This window comes from Condylura cristata, unplaced genomic scaffold, assembly GCF_000260355.1.
Source record: "Condylura cristata isolate star-nosed mole 26May11 unplaced genomic scaffold, ConCri1.0 scaffold00014, whole genome shotgun sequence".
NCBI lineage: Eukaryota > Metazoa > Chordata > Mammalia > Eulipotyphla > Talpidae > Condylura > Condylura cristata.
This window is the reverse complement of record NW_004567115.1, coordinates 20458364-20473603: the sequence shown is the minus strand read 5'-3', so window position 1 is coordinate 20473603 and position 15240 is coordinate 20458364. Positions and strand designations below refer to the sequence as shown.

The 15240-nt window shown below is 48.6% G+C and overlaps 1 protein-coding gene across 1 annotated transcript; it reads left to right on the top strand.

Moving 5' to 3' along the window:
- The first annotated feature begins 271 nt into the window (after positions 1–271).
- RNF122 (ring finger protein 122) lies at positions 272–14409 on the top strand. The gene is made up of 6 exons (XM_004682230.2): positions 272–679; positions 5802–5958; positions 11246–11291; positions 11573–11614; positions 13040–13122; positions 13389–14409. The coding sequence occupies exons 1-6, from the start codon at positions 655–657 to the stop codon at positions 13501–13503; spliced, it is 468 nt and encodes a 155-aa protein (XP_004682287.1). The 5' UTR covers positions 272–654; the 3' UTR covers positions 13504–14409.
- The last annotated feature ends 831 nt before the right edge of the window (positions 14410–15240 follow it).

Here is a 15240-nt window from a genome sequence, read left to right as displayed (position 1 = left end):
AGTTGGCACTCCGCCGACTCCGTTCTGCGCACTGCGCAGCAGGCTTCTTTACACAGAAGTTTCCTCAAGATTGGGAAGGTGAGGTGGGCAGAGCCCACAGTGCCAAGAATCACCGCCCCCCACCCCGGACCCGCCTGCAAATAATACCGGGGCCGGGGAGGGATCTTCTAATTGGCCGGAGACGGGTGACGGGAGGAGGGCGGGGTTTCCCGAGAGGGCAGAAAACGGGAGGGGGTGTGCACAGCCGGTGTCAGTTTCCTAGTTCCCGGCCGCTCACCTCGGCACCCCGGACCTGAGTCGCTCCTCCACTTAAGGAATTCCCTCCTCTCCGAGCCAAGAACCTCTGCCCCCCCCCCGCCCCTTTCTGTGGCCCCACATCCTCCTTAGCCCGGAGACCCTTCCTACATTTCTTCCGTGGTGCTTTGATACAGGACACTTTCTGTTTGTCTGCTTGTTTTCTCCGCTTTTCTCTTTGTTGCTCTAAAACCGGTCTCGCTGAAGCCCCCCACCCCGGAGGAAGTTCGACTTCTGGAGCAAGGCGGCTGCGGCGGACTGCACCGGCTTCCCCAGCAGACCCGCCGGCTGCACCCACCTCGCCCGCCTTATCCGCCGCCTGCGTTCGTTCGCCCGAGGAAGCCAGCCAAGAATTCATTGATGCACCCTTTCCAGTGGTGTAACGGTGAGTGCCGGGCGAGAGGACGGGACGAGCGGACGCTGGATTGGCCAGAGAAGTGGAGGGGGCACAAGGCTAAAGATCACACCGAGGGCTCTTCCTCCCTCTTGAGCCAAGTTTCTCATGAAATCGGATGGTCCAGAAATTGTCCAGACGCCCAACTCTGCTCTGCTGAGCGCGGAATTTGAAGGGGGGGAAAAAAAATCCAGACTTAAGTTGAGGGCCAGGAAGGGTGTCTGAACCCCTGGCGGGCGGGGGGCGTGAGAGTCGAGGGGTTCGCTGTCTTTGTGTGGCGGCGTCGCTCTCCTACCCCCTTCCCTTGCCTTTGTGCGCTCGAACTCTGTCCTTTGTTGTGGTTGTCGGAGAATTAAATCCGCGCACGGGCTAGGATCTCCTAGAGGGAGCTCAAGTTCCCGGCCCGAAACTTTGCAGGCTATTTTAAATATGTATACACGGCGGCGTGCGGGACGGGACGGGACGCGGGGGCGGTCGCCTCTGTCTCTGTGGGATTCCCAGCGGCTGCTTGGGCGCTTTGTGCCTGAGGAAGATAAAAGCGTGGCGGTATTGGATTAATAAAGCCTTGCAGATATCTCGGCGCCTGGATACCGTTGGGTGCTGAGCGAACCTGGCGGGAGCGGTGTCTTCTGGCGCCAAGGCTTGGCTGAGGCACTAGCTCGTGAGCCTCGGTGGTGGCTGCACCTCCGGACCCCATCACCTCTCCTACTCCCTACCGGCTTCCTGCTGTGGACGATGTTATAGCCATCTCACCTGAGGTTGTTTTGTTTTCCCAGCGGTTCACGTGATCCAGGGCTTGGGTGGAAACCCTCACCCAAACCACCGTAAAAGAGGGTAGTTCTGAAGAGTAGGTCAGTTCAGATCCTTAGGTACTATACCCTCCTATGGCCCGAGTGTCTTGACTGTCTTTTTCTAACACTTGGAGTTTGTAGAGAAAGGCGGGGCTTTGGAGGAGACCGGAGAGCTGCTGGCCTTATCTCTGAGTATGGCTGGCTGGCTAGTAGGAGGGGGGAAAGATCCATTCCTGAGAGCAGACTCTTGCCAGATCTTGGATTAATTATTCCAAGAGGCTTTTGTTTTAAGGCAGGGTTTGGGCAGCATGTGTATATGTCCCCCATCCCCCTCTTCCTTTTGCTAGTAGGATCTAATTTCCTGAAAATGAACCAAGCTGTGTGTGATAGGCGGGCATTGCCAGATAGGGGGCGGAGGAAGAGGGTTGAGGAGAACAGTGCATCACAGCATCTGGGAAAGATTCCCGGTGGCTGGAAGGAGAAGCATTTCCCAGACCCACTGGTCTTTCTCCGCCAGTCTCCTCTTGACGTCATCCCTGCTCCCTGTCTGTTCAGGGAGATGAGACGTTCTGAGGTCAAGACTCCCATAGAGTGGGCCAAGACAATGGAACAGAGACTTCAAGAGAAGAACCAAGGAGGCTGTCATTATCCCTGGCCTTTCTTCACAGCAGTCCTCTCACTCTGAGAGGTAGCCCTCCAGCCCTCTTCCCTAGTGTTGGTGTTCTGCCCTTAGAAGTTCAGAGGGCAAACTACTTACTTTATGTCAGCTTTTAGCCCCGTCTATGTTTTTCCTTCTTAAAAAAAAAAATCCTAATGTCTGCAAATGGACCATCTCTTCTGGCTCTGAAGCTCTTCTCACTCACTTTTTTTTTTTAATCATATAAATGCCCCCATGCTCACTGACTGGGTCCTGGAGGCCCAAGGCAAGCAGCTATCAGACAAGATGATCAAGATAACTGATGGGTCACCAGGTCACCGCTGGGGCCAAATGCTTGGACACACCTTTTGCTGCAGCCAATGCTTGGCAAGTTTCCAGGAAACCACATGAGGTTGTTTGGCACTCTAAAGATACCAGGATTCAGCTCACAAAGGTGCTTGGTAGAGCCAAGCAAAGGGGTTAGACTCTGTGATGGCATCAAATATGCTGAGGCAGGGTGGGTCGATGCCCCACAGAGGAGGCAGGTTTCCTTAGTATTAAGAACATAGTTCCCTGCAAGGAGATTCCTTAGATCTCTTTTACAGGGCAGATTGAAAGTCCACGACTTCATGAGAAATTGATCTCCTTTGGCCCACAGAGAGCAAATATTTGAATAGAGGCCAGTGGGGTGGTGAAAATGACTTTCCTTCTAACCCCTGCTGAACCTAGAAGCAAGGACTTTCCTTTTGGACACAGCAAAGTTTAGTCTGCAATTACTTGATTTTTTTCATCTTGATCAGCAAATCTTTTAGCACAAAAACTACTTTTGCTTTTGTTTCCAGACAATGCCAAGTCGGTGCATAAATCAGAACCTCAACAATACTTGTTGCTTAACTGGTCATCCATTAGTTGAGGGCAGTTTCTGGGCAATTTTCCCAAATGTCAGTCTCCTTACTTAGAAGTAAGAGTTTTTGCCAAAGATACCAGGTTGTTTATGAAAACTGGGATTTATTTACCTTTTCATTAGTTTATTGAGAACAAGCCAAGCACGAGACTGGGACGGGAAAATATACTGTTAAGTCACAGTTTGTAGCCCCAGAAACTTTCAGGGTGTGTCAAGCTCGTCACACCAGAACCAGGGACCAGGGACCAGGGAGCCTCACTTCGTATGGTAAACCTTTGTCTCTCTTCTTCCCCAAAAGATAAAATCATCTCGTCATTCTTATGTAGCTGTTTTTATCTTCACTGTCTATCATGGGACCTGTACATATGAACAATACTTCAATGCACAGTTGATACTAGGGACAATTGTGAATATAAGGCTATTAGTGTGAACAGCTCAGACCCTGTGATTTGGACTGTGAGTACTATTGCCTTGGGGGGGTTGGGGAGGGGGTTGTGGTGCTAGGGGAGGGAGGCTGGACTGCACAAGGATCAAGCTTGGTGCATTGGAGGGGGAAGGGTGGAGGAGGGGATGTCTCAGATAGGGGAAGCGACATGAACAAAAGCAAGGAAGCAGCTGAGGACAAGGTGGAACAAAAAATAGTGCACCATGTGCACTGGCACATGGTGTGATGTGGCAAGACACTGAAGGGGTAGTTGAGAGGGGGCCCGGCTCATACATATGTGGGAGGACTTGAAGCCAGTCATGAGTTTGGAAAATGCAGGATGAAAAACCAAGTGGGAAGCTATGTCAGACATGTGGGCTAAATTAGGGGAGGGACCAGACATCAATTAGGTGTCTGGAGTAGGACTTGGAACAAAATTGGACACAAAATCTGTTTTGGGGTGGGACTTGGCAATAGAATTGGACACAAAATCTGAAAGGCTTGAAGGGAGGGGGACTCATGATTTGATCACTAGACTGATGTAAAGAATGAAGAGAAATGATAGGTCCAATGTGAAAGATGATTTCCTGTCTTTCAAGCCAGTCTTCTGCTGAAGTGTGGTGGTGTTGGGGACAACCGTGTAGAATTCTGAAGCATGTGACGGGCTCTGGCTGTCATCAAGATGTCAGGAAAGGGCCTAACGTGTGTTGGAGCTCTGAGTACAGAAGCGTATGGAGTGGGGCCTTATCTGTTTGTAGACAGCTAAAGTCTTGACTAGTCAATGACTAGTCTTGCTTCCCATGGATGGGAAAGTCATTTTGTATTGTGAAGTTACAACAATTAAGCTGATAGCATGAGCATGTACCAGGGATGAAGCAGGTATGGGATAGGTTTCAGTTTTCTTGCCTCACTGCTTACTGAAATCCAAGTGGTTTGTGCTTACTTTTTGGATCCATTAACATTAAGGTTTTTACCCACAAACAGGAAAAAACATCCAACCAAGTGGTTACTATTTATAGCCTAGCATGTCTTACAGTTAAACGGTACAGAAACTGAACTCAGGACCAGTAGTCCAAGATAGCAGAGTGGTGTTAGGATTGGTACCCAGTGACTCAGCTGACCTGAGGATTCTTTCCTCTTTGTCCTTCCTGCCTCCTCTAGCCCTCATTGTTTATCTTTTTTAAAGATTTATTTATTTATGCATAAAGAGCTGGGGTTAGGCCAGAGGTTGGGGAGTAAGATGATTGACCAGAGACAGAGTGGGGAGCACTCAGCTGCAGGGATCAAACTCAGCTGCAGTGGCTGTGGATAGTGTTGTACTTTAACCTGGTTTTAAATCAGACTGTTCTTCCAACTGCAACTTGACTGTACCACTCCAGGTAATTTTTCCTTTTCCAGCAGACCAACTCCTTGTTTCTGTGGCCAGAACCCAGTCACATACTCATCTCAACCATGGGAAAGGATTGCCGTGATGTCCCTCTGCCTTAGTCATATAGCAAGGGGAGAACCAGTTAATGGCTAGTCAGTGCTCTCTTATGCTGAATAGGCAGAAGGATCTCCTGGGGACTTGGTTTAAATGTTGGTTCTGATTCACTTCCTCTGGGGTGGGCCTGAGAGTCTGCATTTCTAACAAGCTTGGTTGGGGCTTGCCTACTGCCATGGTGGGACCATACTCAGGCTTTGAACAGGAAAGGGGAAAGGCAGTCAGTAGCAGAAGCTGCAAACTCCCCCACAACTGTCCCCCCACCCTACTTTCTGGCATACCAGCCAGCCTTTGAGTGAACAATTTCTATTCTGGTCCTGGAGCAGGTGGCTTAATAATGACAAATGACCTTTGCATTTGCACTTCATGATTAACAAAGCATATTTTGTATACCATTATTTTGGGGCCTTGCATTATTTTTACATGACAAACTGAAGCTTAGAGACTTCTGAAAGGTCACATATCTAGAGAGAAGGCAGAGTTGGAACCCAAATAAAACTTTTCCCACCCATGGTTTTTCATTTTACTGATGCACTATTTGGGCTTCTGCCTGACAGAATGCATTTTTCCATTTTCTGCCCATTGCCTGATTCCTTGATTCCCCTGGACAGGACCCTGTTTTAAGTGCTATATGCACTGTCCCAGTTCATAGATTTGCTAACTTAGTTTACCCAAGATTACACAGCTAGTAAGTGTTAAAGCTCCAGTATACATCTAAGCCCCTCTGATATGAAATCAGAGGTTAGGAGCCTGAAGTCTGCCATCTCTCTCTCTCCAGCCCTGCCACCACAGAGTAGCATGAGTTTGCTGGTTAGTTTCCAACTAAAACATTATTTCTCCCACCCCCCTCACCCCCCCCCCACTTTCTTGGCAGGGTGTTTCTGCGGCCTGGGACTGGTCAGTACCAATAAGTCCTGTTCGATGCCACCCATCAGTTTCCAGGACCTCCCCCTCAACATCTACATGGTCATCTTTGGCACAGGCATCTTTGTCTTCATGCTCAGCCTCATCTTCTGTTGCTATTTCATCAGGTGAGTGGCACCCGGGCTGCTGTGGGACAGGGTCAGAGAAGAGGAGGCCAGGGGTAGGGCGAGCAGAGCCAGACTCCCTTGCCTCCTGCTGGGGCCCTACTTTCAGGACAGGGCTTAGCCTGCCCTTTCCAGGCCCCTGAGGCCTAGTGTTTCTTTTTATATCAGCCTATCGGGTTGTCCCAGAGCATATAAGGTCACCATGAGTTGGGCTGTGTTCCAGATGCTTGCTGGCCAGCGACTCTAAGGTTGCCTAGAATTACTATCTGACCAAGTCATATCACTGGTGGTTTCTTCTCTGTCTCTGCTTCCCACTCACACCCTCTTGGTGACCAGGGTTAAGTGGGCATCAGTTATGTCAATGGCATGTTCTTCTGCTCCCCTGGGAAATCCTGTTGTCAACCCTCCAGATGCTAATATTAACAAGCTGCTATCTGGAGAGCCACTAGTTTATTTTGCCTTGTAAGCTCTTGAATTTTGAGAGTGTTAAGACTGAAAACGTTGCTTATTCTTAATTGTGTTCAGGACCCAGGGAAGGACTTGAGTTTCAAAAGGCTGGCCAAGCTCCAGGGACTGTTTCCTTACTTCCTATTAAATGGAAACTGGTGACTATTTTCTACAAAAAGTTTTGGGCATGACAGGTATTTAGAGTGGAAATGAAGTTAGAGTTTCTGACATGGGTGTGTTGTTGGCATTAATTATTCCTCTCTGTACACAGCTATCCTGTACATTAGGTAATAAAGCGTATCCCTGACCCCTGGGACATACTGGTGTCCTTCTGGCCATTGTGATAACCAGTTTCCAGCCCTCCCTACCCCCAAAATGCACACATCACCACCTGCCTGGATAGGTATCAACTGGGTTCTAAACTGCTATCTGATAAACACATCTAAGAAGATTAAATGAAGATGAAGGAAGGGAGTCCTGGCCCCCTGCTGAAATGTGTGCATATATTTGAGTGCTTTGCCTGGAAGGAGGTTAGGGAGACAGCAGAGGCTTGTCCACATTCCAAAGCCAGAGGAGCTCCCTCAATGAAGGGAAGTGCCCCAGGCTCTGCTCTTCACTGGTGCAGTTGGTTGGTACCTTGGGCCTCTTCTTTCTCAGAACTTTAAAAGCCCCTAGGAATGGAATTTTCCACTTAAAAGTCTACGCAGTGGAGAGGGTGGATTATCTCCCCTCTTGGACAACTGAGTATCTAAATATTGCTGTGTAATGATTTAATGGGGATGAGGATAGATTTTGGGTGTCTCTCCACCCCTTCCCCATTCCGTAAGTCTGGGGTTTTTTTCCCTCAAAGACTGCCTGGCCACAACCCACCCCCATTTCCCATACCAAGCAATTTATGCAGTTCCCCAGAGACTAAAGATGGAGCCATACTAAATACCAAAGATTTATTTATGATGCTGGGAGGCGTCTGTAAAACCCAACTATATTTGGTTCCTTCACATGCACACCAGTGAACACTCGTGTCACTATGAAAATGTGGTCAAAGGAAGAAAACACAGAAAATCACTCTGGGCAATAAGTGGGTGACCAGCATTCATTTCTTAATTCTGCCACTAACAGGCATGACATTGGGTGTTTAGCAAGTGCTTTCTGTGTGCCATGCGTGGTTTAACTCAATTCTAAGGACATCATTCCTGTTTAGGTGGGCTAATCCCACTTAATGAAGAAACTCAGGTTTAGTTAAAGCTCTTTGCCTAAGGTCAGGCATCAAAGAGAGGGCGGTGGGATAGTCTGGTGATGATTAGCTAGTCTTTCAGATTCCACATGTTCCTATGTGTCTTTATTAATTTTTGCAATTTTCATTTCTCTTATTACAGATTTTTCTGTGAGTCTCATTCCTTGGGGGGAAGTGGAGGGAACCTGTAGCACGTGTGACCCCTCTTTCCAGCTAGTGAGTGGGGCCCTGAAAGGCAGGTTCGGGATCTGTGTGCAGCTGACTTATTTTCCTTTGGCTGGAGAACACACAGGGCAGTAACCACATGAAACCAAAAGCTTTCCCCACTGTGCCGCTCTGGGCACCACCTGTCCCTCCTGCAGTAATCTGGGCTCCATCACCCTGTCCTCTGTTGTGCAGGCTGCCTAGAGGCATTTGACCCTGGAGTTTCATGGTTCCAGAGGCTTGCCAGTGGGGCAGTCTGTGTCTTTCTATATATAGAAAGACACACAAGCATAGAGGCCACTTCCTCTCCCTGCTTCTTGGTTTCCTCTTCAGCCAAAATAAGCCCATGACTGCCGTTCCCTACATGGTGAGCTCATCCGCCAAGGCCAGCCTCCGCTCCCCCTCACACCTCCTCCCCTGCTTCACAAGAGCTGACCTCTGCCCTACACAGGATGGAGGGGCCAGTGAAGCATAAATAGGCAGGAAAGGAATAATTATTTTCAAGACCGGGCTGCATTGTTTGTTCCAGAAGAGAAAAGCAAGGGAGAGCCTGCTGGCAGCGGCTAGAAATGATCTTATTAAAATCAGGATATTTTTAGTTCCTTTGCTCATCCAACAGCTGAGAAGGCCACCTGTCCAAAGAAGGTGGCGTTACCTCTCCTGCTGGGATGGTTCAGGGTTTTGCCTTCTGCTTTGTTTCCCTTGCAACCTTTTGGGCCCCATTTCATCACCATCTATACCTCCCTGATCTGGAAAACAGCGTGCAGCTCTAAGGCCCTTCACTGTTTTGCTAGTTCTGGGCTCAGGGCCAACTTCCGGAGGATCCTTGGGTAAGACCCTTCAAGGGAGTCAGGCGCAAAAGGCTCGAGGGAGGCAAAGGAGGGTATCCTGACATCCTAGAATGCAGCAAACTGGAAGACACAGAACACACTGCATACCCACAGGCACAGTGCAGGTGAGGGGAGTGAGGCTCAAAAAAATGTGTGCGTTCCCTTGCTCTCCCAGAAATAAAAAGCAGACTCTTACCACTTCCTTATTTACTGTGTTGGTCTGGTAGCAGCAACAGTATCTCCTCAGAAGGCAGCCGTGAGTGCCCTGGCAGTGAGAACACTTCCTTCCTAGCATAAAACTTGTTGTCAGTCAGGTAACAGCTGTTCATTTAAGCTTATGATATATCTTCCCCTGGGACAGAAATGCATGCATGTATAATACATACATACACACATACATATGTTTTACATATGTGTACACACACATATATGTGAGCATCGTTTCTGGGCAAAGGAGCTACATGCAAAGCTAAGGATGGAACAGAGAGTCCTGAGTTAGCCTTGTAGCCCCCCAACCCACCAACCAAGGACTAGAAACCCTCTACCAGGGAAGAGGGAGGGCAGTGGATGTACCGTCCCGGGCCTCAGCTTCATGGCAGGAATCTAGCTGGTTGGAGTTCCTAAGGCTCCAGGCACACACAGCCTGCCCATGGCCCTGACTTCCTGGTAGGGATGGCCAGGTGATAGGCAGCCTAATCTTTTCTGCTTCCTAATTGTGCTTGGCATGTGGCTCTGCCCCCAGCTTCTGCCTCTCCCAATTTGCAAGCAGTTTGAGTTTCTCTGTAACGCCTGTGGAACACCTATCTCACCCCATTTGATTGAGATTCATGACTTGAGATTCTCTGCTTCTAACTCAGGTCAGGTATTTTAGGCTTGGCGGGATATATGCTGTCTATCTCAACTATCCTACTCTGCAAACACAGCCACAGGCAGTGTGTGAATTGTAAGCATGACTGTGTTCCAACAAAGTTATATGGATGCTGGTATTTGAGTTTCTGATAATTTTAACATGAAATATTCTTTTGATTTCTACTTTCAACCACTTAAAGAAAAAAGTCATCCTTGGCTTATAGGCCTGGTCAAGTGGTAAACTAGATTTGGTGTTCAGACAATAGTTGGCTGCTCCTACTTTTAGTGGTGTTCCAGACCTCAGGCAGAAATGATCAGCAGGAGAGGGAAGAGAAATAACCTAGGCCTAGAGAGAGAGATAATCAGTGAGGAAACGTCTGATTCCCATGTAAAGGAAGCGATAGAGCTGCCTGAAACTCTATTTCCCCTCACTGACAATAAAATGCCAAATCGTGTGTGTGTGTGTGCGAGTGTGTGTCTCCAGTCATTCACATAGTAAGTCATTTGAGAGTTACAGACTTGGTGATTGGAAGGCAGCTTTCCAAGACCAAATCATGTTCTCAGAATTATGGTGCATCTCACCTAGTAGACCACATTGTGTGTTAAGAGTTTGGGCTCTATATTCACATAGACTTTGACTAACCCCAGGCTCAGCTACTGTTCACCTATGAAATTAGGCAAGTTTTTTTTTTTTTTACTTCTTTGAGCTTCATTTTCCTTAACAACAACAACAAAATATCTTCCTTTTAATGTTGGGGATCACTAACATAGATGAGTGATTAGGGATTGAAACACATAACAAGTCCTCAATAACCAGTGCGCTATTGCCATAAGTAACAGCACTCTGTGTTTTGACCATTGAGACTTTGGCTGTATATAGGCCACTAGCTTGAGAGAAAAAGAAGGAACAAAAAGGAGCAGTTTGTATTTGCCTGGCGTTGGGAAGGGAAGAGTGTGCTTTGGTTCCAGAATACTTGTGTTCCTGAGATGGAAAATTCCCCATGGTCAACAGAGATTTATTTATCCTGCTACTCTGGCTTAATGGAAATACCTTTTAAACGACATCTTACTTCTCTGCACTCAGTAGGAAGATTGCTGATCTATGTATTTGCAGAGTCTGAAGGAAGTGACTGACCTTAGGGAGATAGCAGGGAGAGCTATTCAGAGTATACTGTGAGAATACTCCAATCTCTGTGACCTCACAGTAAGTTTCAAAGTAATAGAGTCTGAGTAAGAAGCTGAGTCCTTCATCCATTCTCTATGACCTGATTGGTCCAAACCAAACCCCCAAGATGTCTGTGGGGTAGACACTCCAGTGGGGAGTATCCCTCCCCATCCCAGAAGAATGCCCAAGCATGGGGCCTCCCTGGTGGCACAGAGGGTTAAAGCACAGCACTATGAAGCTATCAGCAGCCACTGAGGCACGAGTTCGATTCCTGGCCAGTGAGGTGACGACATGGCACAGCAGACCTCTCTTCTATCTCCCCCTTCCCTCAGCAGTGTTTTTTGGTCAGTCTGCCTATTCTGTTTTCCACTCTGTCTCTCTCTCTCACACACACACACACACACCCCACTTCTGGCCTGTACCCCAGTTCTTGTATGCATAAATAAATAAAATCTTTAAAAAAAAAAAAAAAGATGCCCAAGCAGCCAGCCAGCTCACCCTCCCTATTTTGAATGGCTCATGCAAACCCCGGTAACCTTTCCCTCCTGCTTTCTCCCCCAGCAAACTCCGGAACCAGGCACAGAGTGAACGATATGGATATAAGGAGGTAATGTGCATACCGTTCCCTGAGACCCCTCCTCCACTGTTTGTCCTGCTGGAGAGGGGAGGAGAGCAAGCATAAGCCTGGGCCTTACCTGCTTGCCCTTTTCTGAGCCTCATGTTGTTTTCTGTCTTTAGAGCCCAGTCAGATCCCAAAGCTCAGTCCTGCATAGGAAGTCACAGGGAAGGGGGTGCCACTGTGAAGGACTGGGGAGTTCCTTTGAGGATTGATACTCTGGTCCCTGGACTTGGTTTCTTCTGATGCTATGCCTTCCCATTTCTTCCTAGGTGGTGCTTAAAGGCGACACCAAGAAGCTACAATTATATGGGGTGAGTATACTGGAGTAGCATGAGGGAGCAGCATGACTTTACCCAGTGGGTGAAGCCCAGAGCATCCTCACTGGCGCTCAGCCTGGACCCTCTTAGGGACCTTTTAAGTGTTCGCCTTCATGTCTTCTTGGGCCAAGGAGAGGGCCATCCAGCAGGTGATCAGTATGTGGAACTCATATCTGGAGCCAAGAAGAAAACTCTATAATGGGCTCACTCACATAAGGGTTTGAGTCTGCAGGGGCTGGTGGCCCCAGAAAGACAGATGCTACATAATCTTGAGGGAAGGATGGTCATCCTACTTGATGCCATAGATACAGTCCAGCTTTTAGCTTTCTGCATGTGCAGAGCCATGTCCTGCATGAGCCTGCATCTGCCTGAGCATCGCTCCTGTGGTACCTCCCTCCCTGTTGCTCCTCCACTCCTCTCCCCTCCCTGACTCTGAGGAATAAGCCTGTTCCCTTCTCATCTGTGCCTTTGAGCCCACCTAACTCACTTCCCAAAGCCTCCTTCCATGCCCACACGCCTGTATGCAGAGTATGTGTGTGGTTGTCCAGGAGTGAGAGGAAAGGAATGGAATCACCACTATCACAGACATAAGGCAGCTGCAGACAAAGCCTCATTGCATCCTTGTTTTTTTTTTTTGTTTTTTTTTTTTAAGATTTACTTATTTATGCACACAGAATTGGGGTACAGGCCAGAAGTGCAGGGGCTGTGAGAGGATTCACCAGAGACAGAGTGGGGAGCAGAACAGGCCAACTGAGGAAGTACACGGCTGAGGGGAGCAGCGGGCAGGTCAGGAGAGGTCTACCGGACCATGTGGGTCACCTCCGGGGTGGGTAGGCATCAAACTCATGCTGAAGTGGCTCTAGCTTCTTAGTGATGTGTTTTAATCTGCTGCGCCACCAGGGAGGGCCTGCATCCCTATTTTTGATGTCCGCTATTACATCTCAGCAAGTTCACATGTTTCCTAATCCCTGACCTAAAGGTCAAGTCAGCTGAAATCAAAGGAGCTAGCTGGTAGGAAGCAGGGACAAGAATGTAGATGGCCACACCCACTATCCCCCATCCTTAACCCTTGCCAGATGCGCTGACTGGAAAGGATTGAAAGCCAGTCCACGAGAATAGTAGCGTCCAAAAGACACTCCTGTGATGGTTCTGTTATCTGCGCTGAGCATGTGAGAGCCACTAACCACATGTGGCTGTGGAGCACTTGAAGCACACTGAATCCAGCAGAGGAAATAACATTTTGTCTTATTTTGGTTAAACAGTCACATGTGGTTAATGGCAACAGAACTGCCAGGGCACTTTTATGCTTATGACTAGAACTTCTCTGGCTCATGAGAAGACTAGAAGAACTCCATCTGCATGGATGGGAATGAGATTCTTCCCTGCTCCCTTCTCACGCTGCCCCGTTCCTTTCCACAGCAGACCTGTGCAGTCTGTCTGGAAGACTTCAAGGGCAAGGACGAGTTAGGCGTGCTGCCATGCCAGCATGCCTTCCACCGGAAGTAAGTGTTCGTGGTGGGGATGCGTGTCCAGGGTGCCTTTTGGAAGAAATAAGCAGGGAGCATCTTCCAAAACCTCTAGTCCCTGCACCTTCCACCCAGCCCCTGCTCTTTAAATCGTCTCCATACACCAGGCAATTTGGATGGGTATATTGGGCCAAGGATAGAGATGTTTTTGCTCTGACAGGCAGCTGGGCCCCATGAGTAAAGATAAGTAGAGCAGTTTGGAGTCTCTTCTTAGTGAAAAATCAGTCTCCTTCTGCCCTCAGGTGTCTGGTGAAGTGGCTGGAAGTGCGCTGTGTGTGCCCAATGTGTAACAAGCCCATTGCTGGCCCCTCGGAGGCCACCCAGAGCATCGGAATCCTCTTGGATGAACTGGTGTGAGTGCGGCCACACGCAAGCCTGGAGAAGTTCTGGTGTCTGCCTGGTCCCTCTGCACAGCTACAGTGAACCAGACTGTTGGGGAGTGATGGTCATGCTCACCAGCAGGGAGGCAGTTCAGGGCTGGCCTCCCACCTCCAGGGTGAGACCAGGTTCTCCCCACTTTCCTGCCTCTTGAGGCTGCCTTCCCTGTGACTCAGCCATCAAGCCCACACTGTACCTGGTACTGGACTGTCCACTTGCCTTGCCCCTGCTCTAAGAAAGGAGAGTCACCCCAACCTGATCAAGAACTTGGGGTACACCCATGGAGGGATTCCCTTAGGAGGATAAGCTACCCTGATGTAGAGGAAGGGATGATACGGTCTCTCGGCTTTTCCTCTCCTCCCCACTTCATCCACGGGAATGTTAAAAAGGGAAGAACCTGGTGCTGCCAGTGGAAGTGAGAGAGGTTCTCTGGGGAACTGGGAAGTATGGGGACATCCAAAAGGGAAGCCAGTGTTTACAGGGACCTAAGGAAACAAAGACTGGCCAGCGGCCTGCTGACCGGGGTGGTAGAGGGCAAACCCGTCCTCCCTGCCAGAGTTTGAGGTGCTATTCATCCATTCATCCTCTTCCTCGGTAAACTCCAGAGCTTCCTATTCCATGGGGTTCGATTCTCCTTTCGAGGAAGGATGGACATGCAAATGGATGCCCAGGGGCATTCTCTAAAGAAATAAGAGGGGCTGGGGCCGGGGGTATCTGAAGGTTAATGTAGCAACAGATACTTTCTTTCCCTTTGTAAATATTATTTTTATACTTCATCCTCACCATCTCAGGCTTTGTACATGGAGTCCCCAAACAGTGGGTGGAGGTTTTCTGTTCCTCCCTGTGTGGGGTGAGGGTAGGGGGAAAGTATGTATTTAAAGACAATTAAATTTAATAACAAGTTTCTCTAACTCTCTGCCTGTGGTTGTGGCCTGTGTCTGTTGGCCCTTCTCTGCCAACAGAGCAGAGTCCTCTGTCTACAGCTTATTCCCTAAATTCAAACAAACACCAGCATACACAAAAATTCTGACCCTTTCAAAGAAAAATGGATGTTATGGTATAACCTGGACAACACAGGTCAGGACTTGGGTCTGGACCCAAGTCAAGTGTTTTTAGACTGTCAGAGTCAGGTCATTCATCTGAAAGGGAAATACTGCCGCTATGGTATTCATCAATGGAAGACCTGAAATTCACAGGTTTGTACTGTATTTCTGTCAGTTATGCTCTTAGCACTGTGGGAAAGGTGTGACTGTCGCCCATCAAGGCTTGATCGTTTTCCCTTGTTTTTTCTTTCCTGCTAGCTGACAATCCCCAGTACATCCTGCCCTCCTATGTCACATCGATAAGTATTGATTGACATTTTATGCCCTGGCATACTTGACTTATACCCCAAGTCCTCTTATGCCCATCCCCTTTCATCATATTCTGTCAGTGACTCAAGGTATGCAAAGTGGGCTGAGAATGTTGGGAATAATTTTCTTGGCTATCATAAGGTAGAGCAGCTGAGCTGTGCCTGCCCCTCGTGGGTGTTCTCTCCCTGCCCAGGGAGCTAGGAGGAACGTGTATTGAGCACAGTCCAGTGTTCTGGTGGGATGTCTGTTTGCACATTTGAATAGCTTTGTCCTGAAGTCAAAATGAAAATTGGGTGAAAATACTGTCCCAATACAGTTAGGCACTCTAGAGCACTGAGAAGGGGAACTTTTTAGCTGAGCAGAT

Coding starts and splice junctions, on each gene's coding strand:
- RNF122 (XM_004682230.2), top strand. CDS start 655: ATGCACCCTTTCCAGTGGTGTAACG. Junction 680..5,801: donor CCCTTTCCAGTGGTGTAACG/GTGAGTGCCGGG, acceptor CTTTCTTGGCAG/GGTGTTTCTGCGGCCTGGGA. Junction 5,959..11,245: donor TTCTGTTGCTATTTCATCAG/GTGAGTGGCACC, acceptor TTTCTCCCCCAG/CAAACTCCGGAACCAGGCAC.